Source organism: Varroa jacobsoni, unplaced genomic scaffold, assembly GCF_002532875.2.
Source record: "Varroa jacobsoni isolate VJ856 unplaced genomic scaffold, vjacob_1.0 scaffold_260, whole genome shotgun sequence".
NCBI lineage: Eukaryota > Metazoa > Arthropoda > Arachnida > Mesostigmata > Varroidae > Varroa > Varroa jacobsoni.
The window spans coordinates 112,182-131,574 of record NW_019213162.1 but is presented as its reverse complement, the minus strand read 5'-3'; the positions used below and the strand labels follow the sequence as shown (position 1 = coordinate 131,574).

At 42.5% G+C, this 19,393-nt stretch overlaps 1 protein-coding gene across 2 annotated transcripts in view; it reads right to left on the bottom strand.

Moving 5' to 3' along the window:
• LOC111258777 (uncharacterized) overlaps nucleotides 1–19,222 on the bottom strand; it is a 60,903-nt gene extending 41,681 nt beyond the window's left edge. Inside the window, exons 1-2 of one of the 2 annotated variants that reach the window (XM_022830309.2) lie at nucleotides 15,846–19,222; nucleotides 2,943–3,090 (exon numbers count right to left, since the gene is read on the bottom strand). In XM_022830309.2, the coding sequence (XP_022686044.1) occupies nucleotides 2,943–3,090; nucleotides 15,846–16,543 (846 nt within the window). In that variant the 5' untranslated portion in view covers nucleotides 16,544–19,222. The remainder of the gene's footprint in view (nucleotides 1–2,942; nucleotides 3,091–15,845) is intronic. The other variant, XM_022830310.2, reaches the window with a different exon arrangement.
• Between the last annotated feature and the right edge of the window lie 171 nt (nucleotides 19,223–19,393).

The window sequence follows — 19,393 nt, the reverse complement described above, 5'->3', positions numbered from 1 at the left end:
GTTTCACTGCATCATGTGTTCCTCGAAATTTTTAATTACAGCCTAAAATAGCTTAGCATTAATTCCACTTCATGAATACGGTATTCCAAGTCATGGATTACTTTTTAACACATACGCTCCGTCACAGAGCCCTATAGCGTCGAACCATGTTGCAGCGTGCTCGTCAACAAATTGAGTTAAGCGCGAAGTCATGTTGAGGTCATAGGATCGGTATGCACACTGCTTTGGAAGCAGGTGGCGACGTGACTTGTTTGTGCGGTTTCTTTCACTTTATATGCGACTAAACCAGTCTCTTCGAAAACAAAGTTTTATGTAAATATATTAGCTATTGTTCTAACCTGCCCCATCGTGAACCGCGAAGGCTGCTGTGTTTACCGGACGATAGTCAGCCCGTCGATGCTTGTTTGCAAGCATAAGGAACGAAAGACGAAGCATACTATAGACATTTGTTACACCCTAAAATTATTGGATTTTAAACTATGACAAAGTTGTATTAGGTTGTCGCATAAGTTCGCATAGAATTTAGAATAAATTCAGATTTTTGCGTCACACACAAAGCTCGATGAGCAAAAAAAAGCTGTCTCGAGGGGCTTGGCTCCAGCTTGTTTTTTTATCGATTCAATCGAACATTTCAATTAAATTGCACAAGTCCGCAAAATAGGAGATCTTCATTAGTGAGCGACATGCCTGGCTGTTCAAGACAACACAAGGCCTAGTCGAGACAGGAAATAGGCATGGAAAGCAAAAGGGTAGAGAAGATGTTGATTGCGTTGGGATTGGACATAGCGAGAAATGAAAACAGAGGACAGATCAGGGCGGTGAAAAAAAGACAAAAGTAGCAGGAACAGCGCGTGGCCGGTTAACTTACGAACAGGCATCGCTGGTCAAATGAAAAGATGATTTCTTCTGACGACGAGCACGGACCGGGACCGTTCTGCTTTTGAATAAGTTCCCTGCCGCTAAAATCTACTTCTGTTCATATCTTCTATAGCCACCACTGGTGATGCTATTTCTACAAAAGCCGATTTGACAGACTCATGTTCTACCTGGGACCGAAAAGAGGTAATCACTTACCTCTTTTCGTCTCCTGCCACCTTGTGATCTACTCTAAATGTGAGAAGCTGCAATATGAAGCAACCAATACGGAATGGAACGCAGCATATAATTCACGATCGAGACGCAGGCACCACATCGAGGACCAGCCAGGCAAGGCTCCCTTGCATTGTGAGTACTTGCTTTTCAGAATACATCGCAGTTTTGTCCGTGAACCTAAAGTCTGCGGATCGCAGTCGCTGCAGGAACTGCTTTATCGTCGCTTGATGCTCGCATAAATACAGCAACGGCAGATAGGTCAACGGGAGCAGGAAAACCCTTGACCCGCTCTTCCGCTCGGTCTGTCTATGATACATCCCCCCCCCCCCCCCCCCCCACGTGGAAGCGTGCTACATATACAAGTATGAACATTCCTACACTAAAATCTAATTGGCTGGTCATGATTTTGCTCGAGCTTTCTCTGAAATGTTCGTATCTACATAAAGATGCTACAAGAAATATATGGCCATAAGTTCAAAAATACGCTTGTATAAAAATACCAATCAACGATGACCATTAATTCACTAATGTCGATATGTTCACGGTATGAGTGCGGACACCAACTATACGAAACACTGCGAAGTGCAGATGCAGTTTGGTTCATGATGATAAAATTAGATTTAGCCTGTTGAATTGTAATAACAGTTTATCTATCTTGCATCACAGAGTACTCTGCGCATTTTATACGAAGCTTCACAAAAGGATTAGCTGTTTTTCTTTCATTACTTCGTTTTTCTTGAATCATTAATTGTTTGCTTGATGACCGTTTGTTATATGTTAGAGACCTAATATTGCGTACAAGGTCCATTAAAAACTTAATAGCTATAACATTCCTCAATATACAACAACTTACCATATCGGAACTAATAGATGTAATGTAAATAACTAATGTATAGATTCTACAAGGTAAAACATCTAAATGAGCTAAAATGAGGCTAGAGTATAAAAATATTGTACTTGCTTAATTTTCCTGTTTAGGTTTTTTTAGTAGACCTTCAACAATAGGTCCGAACGGGACTATATACGTTAAGTAGTTAACATTATTAAGTAGGCTTGTAGCTTACTTGTTTATAAAAAATCGACTGGGCCAAAAATAGCTAGCGACAAAGTGTAGTTTGTTCTTTTTTAGAGTTTCCTGACTACGTTTCAAAGGTAATGCAGCAACGTGTTAGCTGAGAATTAATACTTTAGAAGTTTTCCAAAACTTAATCGGCAAGTTATAAAGGCGACGCATTATTTCTTAGACAACCGTTTGCCAAATACGAGTATCTTAGACAAAACCTTTGTCCGGGTCCGCTATAGCCTCCACTCATTTACCCCTAATAGATATTCGTAAATTAGAAATCCTTTACCGGCGTCTTTCTTACTTGGAAACGGACCCTTTATTTTCGAGTTTCTGTCAAACCGTCAGTTAATTTGATAATTCCAATGATGCCAAATTCTGCAGTGCCGCCCGTTGTCCTTAGAGATTGCCCTTTAATTTTTCTTCGATCTTTTCGAATTGCTACACAGGACCTATTTAACTGATCTAAGGAATGCAGAGAAACATCGAAATTTATGCAGACCCAAGCAACTGATAAATATAGAGTGAAAAGGGGGCTAGGTAATGTCTAAAGGTACCTTCGCCAACCAAATAGAAAACAGAAGGCTCCTAATGTGAGACCCCCACTGGGCATATATCAGTGCTAGTCTTTACTGTTATGGACTTTTCAAATGAATGGTACACATTTGATTACTCACAGCAAACAACGAATTGTGATTTGATTTCTGCGCGTATTGAGATTGTACCTATTTTTCGTAGTTGTAATTTGCTTTATATAGTATCGTATAAGGGCGATAGAGAGCCGTACCTTTCCATCGGGTTGTGGGAGGGCGGTACCGCACCTAGTACACGCCACTCGGCCGCAGTCGACACAGCGGCAACCGGCTTCCAGGTTCAGGTCGGTATTTTTGCAAATGGGACATCGCTGCTGTGGCCTTGCTGCTGCTGCAATATCTCTGTAATCAGGGAAAACAGGACAAAGAAGTTCATATACTTGTAGCTTACATGATAAAGTAGCTGAATAAAAAATAGGTAACAAAAAATATAGTCATGCACATAATTTCCTGAACGCATTTCAAAAGTAATTTCGTTGATTTTGCTCTGGTACATTTTGCTTGTGTGAAAAGTTAAATTACATTTTTAGAGTCCAACGTGTCGCTACCATGTATTGCTAGTGTCATTTCCAATATGTAGCTCAATCAAATATGAAATATCAAAGCTGTGTTACAAATATAAAAAATTAAATTTACAAGAAGATGCAGGATTTGAAGGCTTGGTCTTTATGCTCAGATAGATGCATTACAACGTAAATTAAAGAGACACAACAATTGTTCCTTGGTCCCAAAGCTCTTAAAACACTTACGCTGTTAACTAATTGGGAGCTTACGTCACCATATAAAACCAAGCACACTGGAACGTTTCCTATATTCGGAAAAATATCTGGGGCGTATAATCTCAATAGACAAAAAATAGAACATAGAAAAATCAAAGACTATAAGGCTAGTCTAGCCCACCATTAAAATCCATGATTTGTATCAATGAACGTAACTAGCCTGCACCGATATAGCAAGAGCAGAATAGTGCTACTTCTACATTATGGGAACACAATCCGGTTCGAGCATAGGAGTGCGACTTAGACCTCGTACTATCCCATCATTTCGACTACCACTAGAACCTCGTGGCGCATCAACTGGCGAGCTATTGGTGCGCAGCACCTATCGATGTATAGCCATAGAAGCCAACCTCTATCGCTCAAACTCAAAGAAATTGCGGTCCGTATATGCGCGAGCAGCTGGGAGTTTAATATTTGCTAACTGTCATGAGGGTGATCCAAGTACTCAGAAAATTATTCGTCGCTTTATAGTATTTTTTGGGAAAAAATTGAGCGAGGGATGTGTGCTAGCTTGCGAATGAAAATCGTTGAAGTACGTCCCGTTCTGCTCTACCGACAACGACGAATCTGTGGACCCACTGCTGAACAAAGTGAGCACGGACCTTCTTGAGCAGAAGGAGCAGCCGAAGTTCCTCCGACTACCACCGCGGCAACAGGATGTCCATCAGGACTCTTAAGAGGCCTTGTTGTGAGTCTGTTGCCGCTGGCAAGACAGCTCCGATCGCGCCGAAGGCCGGAAGTTGTGCAACCTGGCAGGCTGCTTTGGAAACAATGGCACGCGCACGAGGACAGCGTAGCGTAACGTTGGACCCACAGGGCGCAGCATGATATCGGCCGCAGGATTAGGAAACCCGTGTGGGGTAGGCGGGTAATTAGGGTAAGCGTGACCGTAATTGAATATTATAGTTTGGATATATGAAAAAATTCGCATCTACAGCTACATCAGTGCTGATGGCGTGCCTAGTGGCGATATCGAACGGCGAGCGATATAAACGCAGAAAAAGTATTTTGGAAGTGCTTGTCTTTGTCAGCCAATAAAAAAGCTAGGACCGTTCGTTTCAATATGGTAATAATAGCACGTAAGAAGATTTGACACCTGCAAATAATGGTTTACAATAATAATAATAATTTATATATTCTTTAACTGATGAAAACGTATATATATGTTTTCTATTTTTTCAGTTTTTATTTTTCTTTGACATTATACCGTGCTAACAACCGTACACACCAACGAAAGCAGCTTGTAAAAATCACGTAGCAATACTAAAATGCTGTCACATATTAATGAAACGAATTGCATATTATCTCGATACTGATTATTATTATTATTATCCGCTTCATTTACCAAATGAAAAATATACATTCTTTCGTTTATTTGACTCTATAGGGCTATATTTAATGAGATCCAAAAATAGACTACTGATCAAAGAGGAAGGTTCATGTAGAAATAATTTGTTTGTTAAATTACGGCGTTGGAGAAAGTCAGTGCCGCTTTGCACTAATATCTCCGCAGGACATTTGAGATTTTCATTACACCTTAATAAGGCCGATAACCATGATCTTAGCTTACATTCATCCAGTTAATGGCAAGGCGTCTGACTCCCTACAGCAGTCTCTGTTACGATGAAATTTTTCTGGTAGAAAAAAAGAGTATGTGTGGTTTGAACCGACAGAACTTCTTGTCCAAAATAGGGCCATAACTATTGGTAATTTTCGTAACGGTGACGCGCTCGATAGGTGAATAAGTAATTTCGCAAGTGTATACTCTTAGCACGAAGTCTTTACTCACCTTCTTTATTTGGCTGTTGCATCCGCAGAGCCAGTCGACCCCATCCGCCCCAAAACCGTCTACCAAGAAAGCTGTTTCCGATTAACAGGAGCCAAACATGCAATATCCTAGGTATTTCAACGTCTCTTTTTTTTACCAAAGAACCCTACAAGCAAGTCACGATGCATCATTCCTGTCTATGTTTAGTTCGTGCATGAAATCGCATCTGCTGCAAAGAACTATAAATAAGGCCACAAACCAAACGGATGGATGCAAACAGCGCTGGTGGAGACAAGTGAAGATAAGGATTACAGCCGACTACTAAACGGTACTTTAAATTTAACATCATTGGCTTCTATTTCTCTTAAAAATTCTACCACTACTTGCTGTCGATTCAGTACATTAGACTAAATAGCAATGAAACAGAATTATAAAACAAATAAATCTTGTTAGAGGTACAAAAATAATAAAGGGCCTAAATGTAAAATACGTAAATTGAGCATTCTCGTTGAGTGTTCTTGGAAGGTATCCGTCTAGCTATGGTAATCGGTCATTGATGTTTCTCCGTTAGTACTGTGGTTTGCGTTACACTAGACCTCAAAGGTAACAAAAGAACAGTAAGGAAAAAGCAGAAATTTCTATTTGTTTATATTTTAGGTCTAAATGTTGCGAATTTGATGTTCGACACCGCCGTTAGACTCATTCATCAGACCAGGCTCGCGACAAGAAACGAAGTGCATGAACGGCCGAATTCAAACCCAGACCGCAAGGTGTCACTTGACCTTAACAGGAAAACACGTTACCCACTACGTCATTACGCGGACCAATCTGTGATCTATTTTAGACTTGCACGTCTCTCCTAGTTCACAGTACATTGAATGGTGCTTTAGGACTCATCGTTGTTAAAACCGAAAAAGCGGTTTTTTGGCTTTACTTTAAGAGAGTCAACTCAAATGGAAGCAGAACCGCTAACTGATTATACTGTGTATATAGCCGATTTCATTTGACATACTGTAACGTCGTTCGTTAATCGAGTTCTTTAATCAAAATATATGTGTCTTTCGACCACCACGAGCTGAGTAATTTGCATTTTGAGAATAAGAGAAAATAAAGAATCGATTATAACCCACACGGTCAACGATGCACTGATACAACTCAATTGCGTACAGTTTCAGCTGGAGAGAACGAAGACAGTGAATCACAAAATTGAAGAATTCAATTATTCGGGTCGTAAAGTTTGACACATTTCTTTTGGGTCGGACCCCTAGAAATCAGTGCACACACATAGCAGTAACCATGATCACTCTTATTATTCTAGGCTGCCACTCAAGGTCCCAGGGCCTCATCCACTCTCGCGCTATCTATCTCTCAGACCAACATAGGTCGAAGGCCTGGCTGCGCCTGTTGAGAACAGCAGAATGCACGATTTGCTGCCCATCCCTTCTTCTTTGTTAGTCTGGAGCACTATGCGCTTCCTCTACGTTACAGATTTGTGTCGGCTAATCACTTTGGCCCGATCCATTTTGTCTAAATGTAGCGTATCCGTATAGCGTTAAGCACATATAAGCCAAACAAATGCATGTTTCAATTCATGATCTTCCTGAGCCGTTCTCAAAAAACAAACCTTTTACTTTTATAAGTCAGGGTCATGATTTAGATTTGTGATGTAAACTCTCAATTTGTTTTACTTATAAGCTAAAGGCCAACATGGCTCCGGTTCCGACCAATGCTGCCAGTCGATTACAGTAGCAGAATAACCTAATAAATATATAAAAAACATACAAATAAAATAGAATATCTTATAGCTCGTACTCGCAAAAAAGTACCTCATAAAAATTGCTTTACTCTCGGTTGGCTTAAACGGATTGTTTTTATACATAAAATAACGCGCAAATAACTGCACTTCAATACTTTGTTTCGACCCATTTCGTTCATTGAAAAGGATATATTTAATTAGAAGAAACAATTGTATAGCCTCACCGGCACTGCGACGCACGGTAGGAACAATAACTTTTGTCCACGGTTTAAAAACTATCAACTTTCTTTTGTCTCTCTTTCGGCGTTATTTGTATTTTTTGGTAGAGTTACAGGTGGCCGCGACAGACAAATAAACGTAGACAATTATATTTTTAATAAATGACCTCTAGAGAGTGAACAATGATTTCAGGTATAAAAAGCTACATTTAAAATTAGATTTATCTCAACATTCACACCCTAGAGTTCCCCATTTTCCCTAGATTTGCCCATTTTTAGCTAGTTTCACGACAATGAACGATTTATTACAGAGAAGCTTTTGCGCTGCCTGTACACAATAACAACTTCGATCCTTTTCGACCATCGAAGTTCAAATAGAGACATATCAGTATGAGTCATTTTTCTCCTTCTCTCACTATTGAATATTTGCAACTCAGAAAGGTTCGTTTCTAATATCTGGAGAAGTCGATTTTAAACTATCTCGCAAGTAGCGATAGAGGCGAATTATATGAGGCGACAGGCTGCTATTGGAGTCGCAGTCGTAGTGGCAACACACGCACACGCGGATGGGCATTGAGAAGACCGAGGCAATTTTTACGTGAGAAGCTGCAATAGTCCTAGATTATGGGTGCAGGCATCCTTAGAATTAAGGCGAAATTGACAAAAGAGGGCGCGGAGCTCTGGAAAGCGGAAGGGAGTCGAAGCTGAGCAGACCTACTGGCAGCAGTAATGATGGGGGTGGCAGTAAATAAAGCAGATGAATATCTCCGAAGGCACAAGAAAATTTTTCCACTTGCTAAAATAGCGCTATTACTTTCAGAAATGATATTAGTAGTAGTCTAAAGGCATTGATTCGATTATCACGCGCCATTTGGAGCTAGACGTTGTTGTGCCCGTACCTTAGCCGGGTATGTCAGTCAGGACAGGTAGCAATTATGAAAATGTCCCGTGTATTGCTGTACTTTTTAGGCTCTTCCTCAATATTTTAGATAAAGCGCGAGTTTTCGACCTTGTTGGTTTTAGCCTGCAAGCTGCCATATATAATATATAGAACTATTCAAGTTGGTAGTTGTATTCAATATAATACTGTTAATTATAATTATTATCATCATTCATGTAGTTTCATGTATGTGAATCCTTTCTGTTTACACATGAATATATATGAATTTTATAACGAAATTTATTTATTATTATTTAAAAAAATAACATTTAGCACCTTGATATATTACGAGTAATAAAATGCTAATTTTTACTGTGATCTTAACTGTCGTGATAGTAAACAAACTTCCTTTAAGACTTGGACAAATGCCAATAGCCGTAGATTTCCAAGAGCAAAGGAAGGAGCGATCTTTATTATCTTATCTACACGTTGCTTAATTAGTGACACGCTCTTCTTGAGAAAAGTTGAACGAGAGGCCGCTTCAGATTGCCAGCGTTGCGTCCTGTTGCTGTGTTGAGGATGCTGTTGGGGTTACAGACAAACGAGCAAACCCATTTTTTCCCTTAGATACCACCCCTCTATTATTCTGTCGCTACATCACCGGTCAGCTTTACTTTGAACCGTACCTTGTTCTTCGCGTAAAATCGATCGTATAGGTCTTTTACGGTTTTCCTAATTCACATGTCATAAGAGGCGTCTGTGCTAAATTAGGAAAATGATTAATATTGCTGTTTCCATGCTGGATGGAGTCTTGGGAACAACGTTAGATACTTACGCTAAATTCGTAGTTGGTTGCTGTGATGCTATGCTTCACCAAACCGGTGACAGTGAACCCAACGACTTTATTATTTGAACAACGAATAGGTAGGACACCGGCAATGAAGAAGGTAAAGGCGAAACGAATGTGATAAGGAGAGGGTAACGGGTTCGTCACAGCCGCGGGCACTAATAATGGCAAGGGCAAATTTGCAAAATAATGGCGACAACTTGAGGCACTTCATTGTCAGAAGGCCTACTGATGAGACGGATGTCCTCAGTAGCCAAAAAGACGCCATATATCAACAATGCCGAACAGACTCAAATGAAATATGCGTCGGTACGAGGCCGAGCATGCCTCAGACCCACAGCATTAATATTCAAAGAAACTCCTCTTGTAACTTCTAAAGCATGTGAGTCGAGAAACGGGCGGGGACCAAATGACGTTTACATTAACAACCAAGTCTCCCTTTTCCTTACAAAGTCAAGTATTTAAAGAACGATTTAACTATGGGCTGAAGCTTGGTAGCTTCACGTGTTTCGATAATTTGTTTCATTCACAGAGTCGCTTTGCTAATTATTTCCGATCTTAAAAAAGAGAAAAAGATCGTCTTATATACCACAAAAAGCATCAATATCCAAAAAGATACTTCTGGGCTCTCGCTCCTACCGCACCCAATGGTAAAAATACAAGGCAGGCGGGTCTGTAATAGTCTTCCGCTTGCCTAAGCAAAAATTGGCTTCAAGTACCTTTCTAAGCGAACGGTCACTATGGCTGCTTTAAATTGTGTAAAAAAGCCAAAAAATAAACCCAAAAATGATTAGCAGACACACTGTAGCGATATAAGGAACCGGAAAAGGCGGTCATCCGTGATAGATGCGAAGAATACGGGAATGGGTGCAAAAAACCCACCGCTCCGGCTCAAGCTTTTGCGGGGCAGCTTTACTAATCTTTGAAACCATGTGTGGTTTGACATCGTCGTAAAAAAGCATGACATTGCCTTCTATGTATAGCTCTTCCCGTCGAAAGGTTCAGGCAACTGGATTATATAAAGATCTTTGTTGATTGTCTTGTTGTTCTCAGACGTTCTCCAGTATGTACGAACTTTCCCGTTCCGTCAAGTGCAAATCACAGTAACTCTTCAATGAAGACCTGGCCTAACTCTGAGTGAAAAGGCACCTGCTTTAACTACCTATTCATTCCGCTGCTTCATATCGTCGTGAAGACAACACTGCTCGTTATCCGACTTAATAATAAATATATATACCTGTCATGCTAACCGTATATTGGCTGATGTCGAGGATCAGTCAGAAGTCGTTTTTTCCGTGCGCTTTACTCAGTTTATGGGACGCCTAGGCTTCTATTTAGCGAAGCCCATAAACTTGAAACGTATAATCTTGGCAGCTTATCTTATCGGCCAATTAACAAGTTTTTTCACCATCCGAGGTCCTCACTGGCCTCAGATGGCCGACTAGGATGGAGTGCATTTTCCACACTTAAAATTCAATTCTTATACTCAGCAAACCCCTTCAAGTAGTTTTCTAAGCTATAGTGTCTTAGCGTACATGGCACAACTATTCCAAGCCGCTTTGGTAGCTTCGTGCCTAAACCGATAGTAAAATAGAATTAGATGTCGGAAAGGCATTTTCGAAGACCTAACTCGACGCTTGCTGCATTTAAGGACATCGGATTCATAGAGAAGGATCTGGTTTTCGAATAGCAGATAAACAAATGAAACATCAGTAAAGCCTTCATATTTATATTAAAAGCTAATGTATACAAGTCAAGCAAGCCTCAAGTCACATCCGTCCGACGAATATGTAGTGCACCATCGATGATATTGACAGCTCTTAATGGGTAAACATTTGGCCAAGTCGTGTAGATCCAGTTAAATATTTGCCTATAATCCCAACTTTTGCTCGTCGGTATTTATTTAATACCTTGGTTTGAGAAAAGCGAACCGAACTCTATGAAAAAAATTAGGAGAAGTTAAATAATTATTGTGTAGTGATACGCACAAGACGCAAGGCAGGCCTTATTGCTGATGCTGATTTTCTACTTCTAGAGATATCAACGTCATCGTACTTACTGATATATAGAAATCAAAGTTTTTTGAGCTGCCTGGAGCCCTGGAGTATTTAATCACCTACATGTCTTTACGCCGTACTAGGCCGTACGAGGCCGTGCGAATGGCAAGGTATCAGTTCTTTACAATGAAAAATCAGTGGAACTCACTCTGGCACTTGCCGATGACGGTACCGTAGTGCTGTATAGAGGTCAACGTAATATGATGTTGGTATATGCTGGCCGTTTCCTTAGTATCGTCGACGACTTAAACACGAGGATTGACAAACTAAGTGACTAAGTGACCCTTACACGCAGACATTACTTGATCGGCTAAATGACTTCGGGTGCCATCTTATCTACTATATTATATCAACTACGTTTAAAGATCACATGGGGAGGCCAGTAATCGATATATTCGCTTCGGAACCAATCAGAGGAATCCATCTACTAAACGAAAGGAGCAGTCTAGGATGACGTATGTCGAATAGAGTCGAACCGTGTTTTTAGCAAGGAGCAACCCTGCGAAACGACCCCAGCCTGTGGAAGAAGCTAGACTTAAGCAAACTGGGCTGGGAACGCTGTTCCCCATCCCAGACGTCGACTCCCACAACGAAACGCTGAAATCGTCCATAAAGAGGTCGCATCATTTGTATTAGAGGTTTAACACGAGTTGTAAGCTGGCTTCCGCTGCATGGCGGCAGACAAAACAATTCGCCAAACATCACCCGGCTACAAGCTGTTGTATGACTTTTTCAAAAGCTGCTACTAACGAATACTGGAGTCAACCTGTCAACGGTAGCTTGCGCTACAAGAGGACATATTGGCAAGGACGAAGAGAAGAGCCATGGCCGCGTAAAGAAAGATCGCTACTATGTCCGTTTGGTTCCATAATACCCATAGAACACTTCAAAAGTATGTACGCGGCAAGGCACACCGTCCCTGAGCGTTTCTTCGAATGCTAGTGTAATTGATATTTGAATACCAATGACGCGCAGAACGTTTGTTCATGTCTAAGGTATTGCGTTTTCAAGAGCAGTTCACGCGGCCAACATGGTCTTCTGCCGAACAAGTCTATTCAATGCATTCTTACAGCATGGGCGTCTGCCTGCAAAACGAAGTAATACCCCTTTGAGCACCATTACAAAGGGATAAGACATTTCACACAACCCATCTTCATGGAGGGCGATTGCGCCAAGCGTGTTGCCCATTTCCTCATACTATGTACGACGAGGTTTCTAAAAGCTTGCTGATAGCCTGCATTGCTGCTGAACGATTTGCGCCTTCCTGTTCAGGGTATGAAGACGTCGATGTACGCTAACGATGTTGTCATCCTTAGAATAAATCGGTTTTACGCCTAGCAGGTTCTTGCAAGGGTCCTGTTATATGTGAATAAGACATTAGTGTCCAACATGGACAAAACGGAGGCCATGAAGTTCCTCTGCGGAAGCAGTCCTGCTGAAACTAACACACCCTGCATAGGCAGAACAGATTTAGGTACGTGACCAGGTTCAAGTACCTAAATGCGATTTTATTTACGAATGTCTAAGATTTTTTTAGGGTACATCATGGACAGAGTAGAACAAACGATAATGACGAGCGCGGATACACGAGCTCCTCCCCGACTTCCCCTTCGAGGTGTACCGGCTTTGTTCGAAATTAAGGTGGCCTTCAGTAGCTTTATATCAAATCCAGGCATCTGTCGTCGACGCAACTCGAAATATTTGGACGAAATAAAACTATTTCTAAAGTCCGTTATAGGATCGCATCGCTCATCGATATGTTTTTTTCAGGGGACATACGGCTGTTTGTAAAGGAACTGAAACACAGATTCAAACTGTCTATTATCCCTATTTATTTGAAGTTTATCAGTTAATGAAAAAAAAAGATGGCGAAGATCGATCCCAACCTTTGCAACACATTTTTTTTGCCAGATGCTACATGCGTCTAAACAAGATGTGCTGTAAAATGCCTCAATACCCATGCAGTGTCTTCGCTGCGGAATCTCTTTTAACGGGCGTATCAATTTTAGGATTTCAACCCAATACTTTCGTACAAAGCAATTTGCCCACATTTAATAGATGCAACATACATATATATATATATATATGTTTTTAAAGGTTATTTAATTTTAAAGTAGACTAAAATCCAATTTTTCCAAAACTATGCAATGTGTTTTTAAAACCTTCGTGTTTCCATCAGGCTTCTTCCAGTAGTATCAAAATCCGCCCAGAACAAATATTCTTTTTAACTAGATACTATTTATAGGTGGGTTGAAAAGGGGCAATAATGACACATGCATTAAAACTCCAGGAACATTTCTTAAATGCAAATACACCCGGCAAATAAATTAGAAGTGCCGCAATGTGTCGCTTGACAAATATTTTCAAATTATAAATTATTCGCCGTCTTGCTGACTGTACGAATACCCTATGACAGGATTTATATGTAAGGTCTTCGAGGTGTGATCGGTTTCTTCAGTACAAGCCCTCACTGTAGTATCAGTGAGGGATTAACTGTGAAGAGTATAGTTAACTTTTACATTGAACTTTTTTCAACTTATTTCCTTATTATTATTATATTTTTCAACTTAGTATTTAAAAACAGACCACTTGAGCCAAAACCTAGAGCAAATACTTGCACTTCAAGACAATATCACTCCATTAAGTACGGACCATTTTAATCGATGATCTTCCGCTATTTTGTAAGTAGCATCATAATTTCATCATTGTAGAACATAGAGAAAAATGCTCCGTTGAAACCGCATTAATAGCATTATGGGAATTTTGCAAAGATCGGAACAGATAATAGTCTAACGGTGCAAGATTCGGGCTATATGGCGTATGCATTAAAAGTTCCTATAGGAACTTCTCGCAATTTCTGGCGAGTAGCTAAAAATACATGTGGTCTGGCGTTCTATTTACTAGCTTAATTTCTATTTTTTTTTTCAGTGTGATCTTGTGAATTGCTGACAGTAGATCAATCGTCTTGTCGATATGATACATAAAACCCATAACAATATAATGACAATAATAGAGTGCACGATTTCTTTCCAACATCATCAAGACGTAAGATAATCTTTATTGGCAGCAACATGGAGAAGCAGGGTACGGTTTTTAGTCGCGCATTGTTGCCGTATGTACACTGCTTTTCGTAACCTGTGATGAATCTGTTTGAAACTGACTTGGTTTTATTGAATTTCCATGAAGTTCCGCAGATGGGATTACGATCTAATGAGGTCTTTGCGTTCATTCGTGTGGTACCCAAACGAAGTTTTTTAGTAGCCAGCATTTTTTTCTATGGTTTATATTTACCTCTTAACGATACTACTTTTCGTGTCAGTCGTGTTTAATTTGCAATTAGCTTTTAAGAGGAGCACTTTTCCAGAACGAAAGTAACAGAACCGTGAACGCACCGTTACTCGTAAACCTTTTTCTTTTTTTTTATGAATCTAAGTAGCATTTGTGATTTCGTCGTTTTTCGATTTGTGAAGTCGTAGATGTGCTGGGTTTTAGTACAAATTTCACTTGTCTCCGAGGCGCTCCGTTTTACATTTCAATAATAGAATTTTAACAATTTTAGTACAGCTACAACTGTCTGTTGCAATAATAAATGATGCGACCCATATGATTTGAGTATGTGACCTAGAAACCTAGCTAGAATACCGACAGGTCTACCCAATATCTCGACCTTTAGCTAATTGTCGTGCCGAAATTGATATATCTATATGTTTTGAACTTAGTAAACGCAAGCCACAATTGATATCAGAATAATAAATATTTTTTGCATCTAATAAATGCAATGAGAATATATTTTTAATTGGCGGTTAATGGATATGAAAGGCTGGATAGAAATACTTTATTTTTCCAAGCACCACAGTCACAAATGTTGCCATCTAGCATGGCCTTACCTAATAGAGGCAGCCCGAAAAGGCTGGTGCACAATAAACACGCTAAGTTATTAGGTGTCAATCTGTTCGAACGTCTAAGATCATTTCTAGCTATTGGATTGTTTGACGTAAAGATTCATTTTACGAAGTTTTCTAAGAAAACGAGCTGATGGCGGATATTTGAACAACTCTCTTAAAGGACTAGGATAACTCTCTTCTTTAGAACTGGAAGGAATAATCTTCGTTAGGATGTATTTGTCAATGCTTTAAAAATAGCCACTCTTGATCTTTCTTTTGACAATACCAAAGTACTTGTATATTGGACCGTGCACTGCTATAAGAGGAAAGGCGAAACGATTTGAGAGAAATGCTGAACGTTCAATTGGGGCGGACGAATACGCTGAGACACGTGGCTTTGGCATGGATCAGTACAGGGCGATTGAGGTAGGTTGAATAAAGCTTCTATATTCTTAGTAAAAATTAAGAAAACGAAACATCACAGTAAGATCTACTTTGAGGAAATGCAGACCATCATTACAGTTCTCCAATTCCTCATCAAACCCACTTTTCTCTTTATTGATATCACCAGTCGCTCGAACTCACGCGTTTAGACTTCCATAGCGCAAAGGCTGGCTGCTTTGTAACCGTTAATGAAAATCAACGACGGATTGCAAAGAGGAAAGTAGGCACGAGCAATACGTATAGCAGATCTTGGAATTGTTACGAAAACCAATTGACGTTTGAAACTTCCTAATGTGCATACTACATAGGGACACCAACAAGGTGTAAACGGTAGGTTCTTATAAAAAAGAATTTTGGAAATTTGAAGATCATTTGAAATAATTGTGTCAAGAACCAGATGAGACTGTTAAATTATCGCTAGGACCGCCTAACCTATTTTGCTACTGTTATTGCTGGCTACTTACTCAAGGATGGTTGCTTGCTGCTGTACTTGCTGCTGTTGCGCAGCTGCTGCCGCCTGTTGTTGTTTCTGCTGTTGCGGCGTGGTCTGCGTGGGCATCATTTTGCTAGCATCGCCGTCCTCTTGAGCACGGGCCATTACAGAAAGTATTTTTGCTCTCTCCTCTGCCGATAGATCACTCATGTCTAAGTCGGGCACCGCTGATGGGGCAGCACCACCCACAGTGGCGCTGGTCGGTGCACCGCTCGGTAGTGCACCACTTACCATACCGGGAGGTCCTGGTCCTTGGCCTGCGGGCCTAGTGGCTGGAAAACGGGGACCTGCGGCTCCCGGTGCAGCTGGCGCTGTTTGGCCACCTGGTTGTGCCGGCGTTTGATTCGAACCAGGCGGCGCCTGGCTATTCGTGGTCGCCGTCGTGGTGGTCGTGGTAGTGTTGCTTCCACCACCGAAACCTAACAAGCTGCCCATGCCGCCGCTTCCGCCGCCTGGACCCGGGCCTTGTGGACGCAAGCTACCCATGCCAGGTATGGTTGGCATAGACGGCATCCGTGGCATACCACCCATCATGCCGCCCAGGGGGCCACCTCCGCCAGCCGGCCGAGGACCCCCCATAGCTCCCATTCCGGGTGCGCCACCACCTCCTGCACCAGGAGCACCTCCCGGTGCCCCTTCTTGTCCAGGCTGACTCTCCTCATTTCCCATGGTTCACTGGTTGCTTATTTCTGCTGTAGTAGTTATTCGTATGAGGGAGGTCCGCGTCAAGATAATCCACACGTAAGTTGGACGGTAGCTGTGCTTATTTTGATTTAAACCTATTCCGCACACGAGTCTGTGCACGTTTCTCTCTTCCTTACTTTTACTGGTATTATTCACCTTCTTATTATGATTCCTGTTACTCTTCCTGCTTAAACTGTCGTCTATTTGATCCGTTATTCAACGATAATGATAATTTAATGTTACGATAGCTCATGGCCTTTCTCTCGAGCCCTTATGAAAAGTGAGAAGTGTACTCGTATTTGTTTCTCTTACTCTGTGGCTGGGCCAGTGTGTGTATTGTTCCTTTTCTGGTGTGATGCCTTGGGTTATTCTCGCTTCTTTCGGTCGAGTTTATTTCTTCAAGTGCGTGCTGCTCTGCTTATTTGGTGTTTCTACGATAACTGCCTGTATCTGAATATTTATCATATGCTCCTTGGCTTTCCGACACGTCGCCCATTCGTTTGCTACTGACGCTGCTGAATTGTCACTACCAGCTACTTATGGATGATCGCGGTCGTCGCCTATCGCATTTTCCTTTGGCTATTCTTTTTCTTACGATACGGCAAGGTCCGCGTACGGTAATGACGCTCGCAAAGTCGCTTTATGCTATATGCTTCTTTTTTTTTCTTTCTAGCTTACTGTAGGCTTTTGCTTCGGCGTAGGCCCGTCGCTTGCATAACCATAGCCTGCTGCCTTAAAGTAAAAATTTTGTATACTGCTTCGTACTGCTTTCGATAATGCTGCTGTTGACAAGGGTAACGTCGCTCTGCTCGTTGTTTGCGTTATCTTCGTATCGTAAAAGTAGTAATAATAGTATCTGCTGTTGTTGTTGTGTAGTGCGTTCCAGTTGGTTGCTCGGCTTGGGGTGGCGGGTGGCCGCGGGAGGCCGTGGCGGGCCCCTGAGCGCATTAGGCCCGACCTGCCGTCCCAATGGTCGGCAGACACTGTCGCCCACGTTGGCCAAGGCGGCCGAACCGGCCAAAACGGCCAAGGTGGCAGGGGGCGACGACTCAGGGCGGCTGCTCTAAGGGCCTGTACTTGGCCCGGCCCCCACCGCAGTGTTACTACTTCTGCTTCTGCTGCTGCGGCCGCCGCTGCTGCTGTCAGCAAGCAAAGAATATCAGCGTCAGCAGCTATCGTGGCTACAATTATCGTGGAGGCGGCGGCGGCAGTAGCGATTGGTGTTTTTGTTGTTATTGTTGTTGTTGGAGTAGTTGAAGCGGCAACTCGGGAGCATCATATCGCTCACCGAGCAGCAGCAGCAGCAGAGACAGCAGTGGCGGGAGTTGCGATAAATGCAAAGCTCTCCCAAAGATGGTCGTAGATCCTGGCCGAACCTACAGCACTATACGTACTTTTAGACCTGTTATTGTTGTGCTGGTGTCTGATGCGCCACCCGCCACGGCCACCGTGGGGGGCCTGGCCGCTCGGCTGCAAGGGGGGCCTGGCCGCCCGGGCCCTGCAGCACATCACTTCTCCCGCAACCACCCGCGACCACCCACTCGCAACCGCCGCTATCACCGATCGTCGAGCGTTCAACGTTCGCTCGTAATCCTTTAACTACTGACCGCGAAAGGCTTCTTCACTGCCACGAAGGACACCGCTAGGACCTACAAAACAACTACCACCACCAGCCTTATCGCTGCCACCGCCGCCGCCTCCTGCGATGCTATCGTTACTTAGATCACTGAAGGTGATAATGACGATGAAAGCCTTCACCGTCGACCAGCTAGTCAGCAAGGCGGCCCACGCTTCGTCGATTCGATGGTCGGCAGCAGCTAGACTCGACAGAAGGAGAAGGGTGGTTGATTTGGCCTTACTCCTTCGCCCTAACGTCGCGTAAACGTTAACGTTGCTGCCACTGTTTCTCCTCCGGCGCCACCTTCACCATCGAAGCACTGGCTTAGAAAAGAACTGCACCTCAGGACCACTATTGTTTCCTCCGTGTTGTCGCGAGCAAGCTGTTTGCATCGGTGATTCCTGCACTACTGTCGCGTGAAGCTAATCCGCGTCTGACCGCATACTCTATCTCGTCTGCACCTGTGCTGCAACAGCAGCCCTGTTTGGGCTACCCTCACACATCACTGATACGTATTACGTAGTAGTTGCTTGTTTTCTGTTCTACAGTGACTATATTGCTTACTGATAAACAGGAATCTGGCTTAGTCATCACTCAATATACTATTTCGTCTAGCCCTTCGTCGATTCGGCTTACAGTGGATCTAGGGCAGGAAGCAAGCTCAACTCGACAAAACCTCAACGGGGTAACCCTCAGGCTGCAGTACCACCATTGCTCTCACTTCAAGCAGAGTTCGTGTCGTTCCACGGACTCCGCAATGCCAGCAGCAGTAGAAATGGCTGCCCGCCGCACTCCGCCAACACCCCGCTGCTAGGCCACACTCACACGACAGATAGACAGGCAGACCGTTCGCTCGCGCGAGGGGCACACGACCAACTCACACATACATGCACACATACTAGCGTCGAGTTCATCGACGAGCACCAACCACTAATACCACAAAACGGCATAACTTCAGTACAGCCAAGCAGAGTTAAAAAGCGAAAACTAAGTGAACCAACCCTCTGTCCATATACATATACTCCGTACTGCTCAGCGTATGGACAACGACAATGGTCGAGCCACTACAGATACACGCACCTAAAGCACACATCCATGCAATTACCATAGTCTAAAGCATACGTCACGCGACGCGCATCCGGCTGGGCCACCAAACGCCAGCCATAGACACAAAAGAGAAAGGGAAACGGCCTGACGAACGGCCAACCGACTGACAT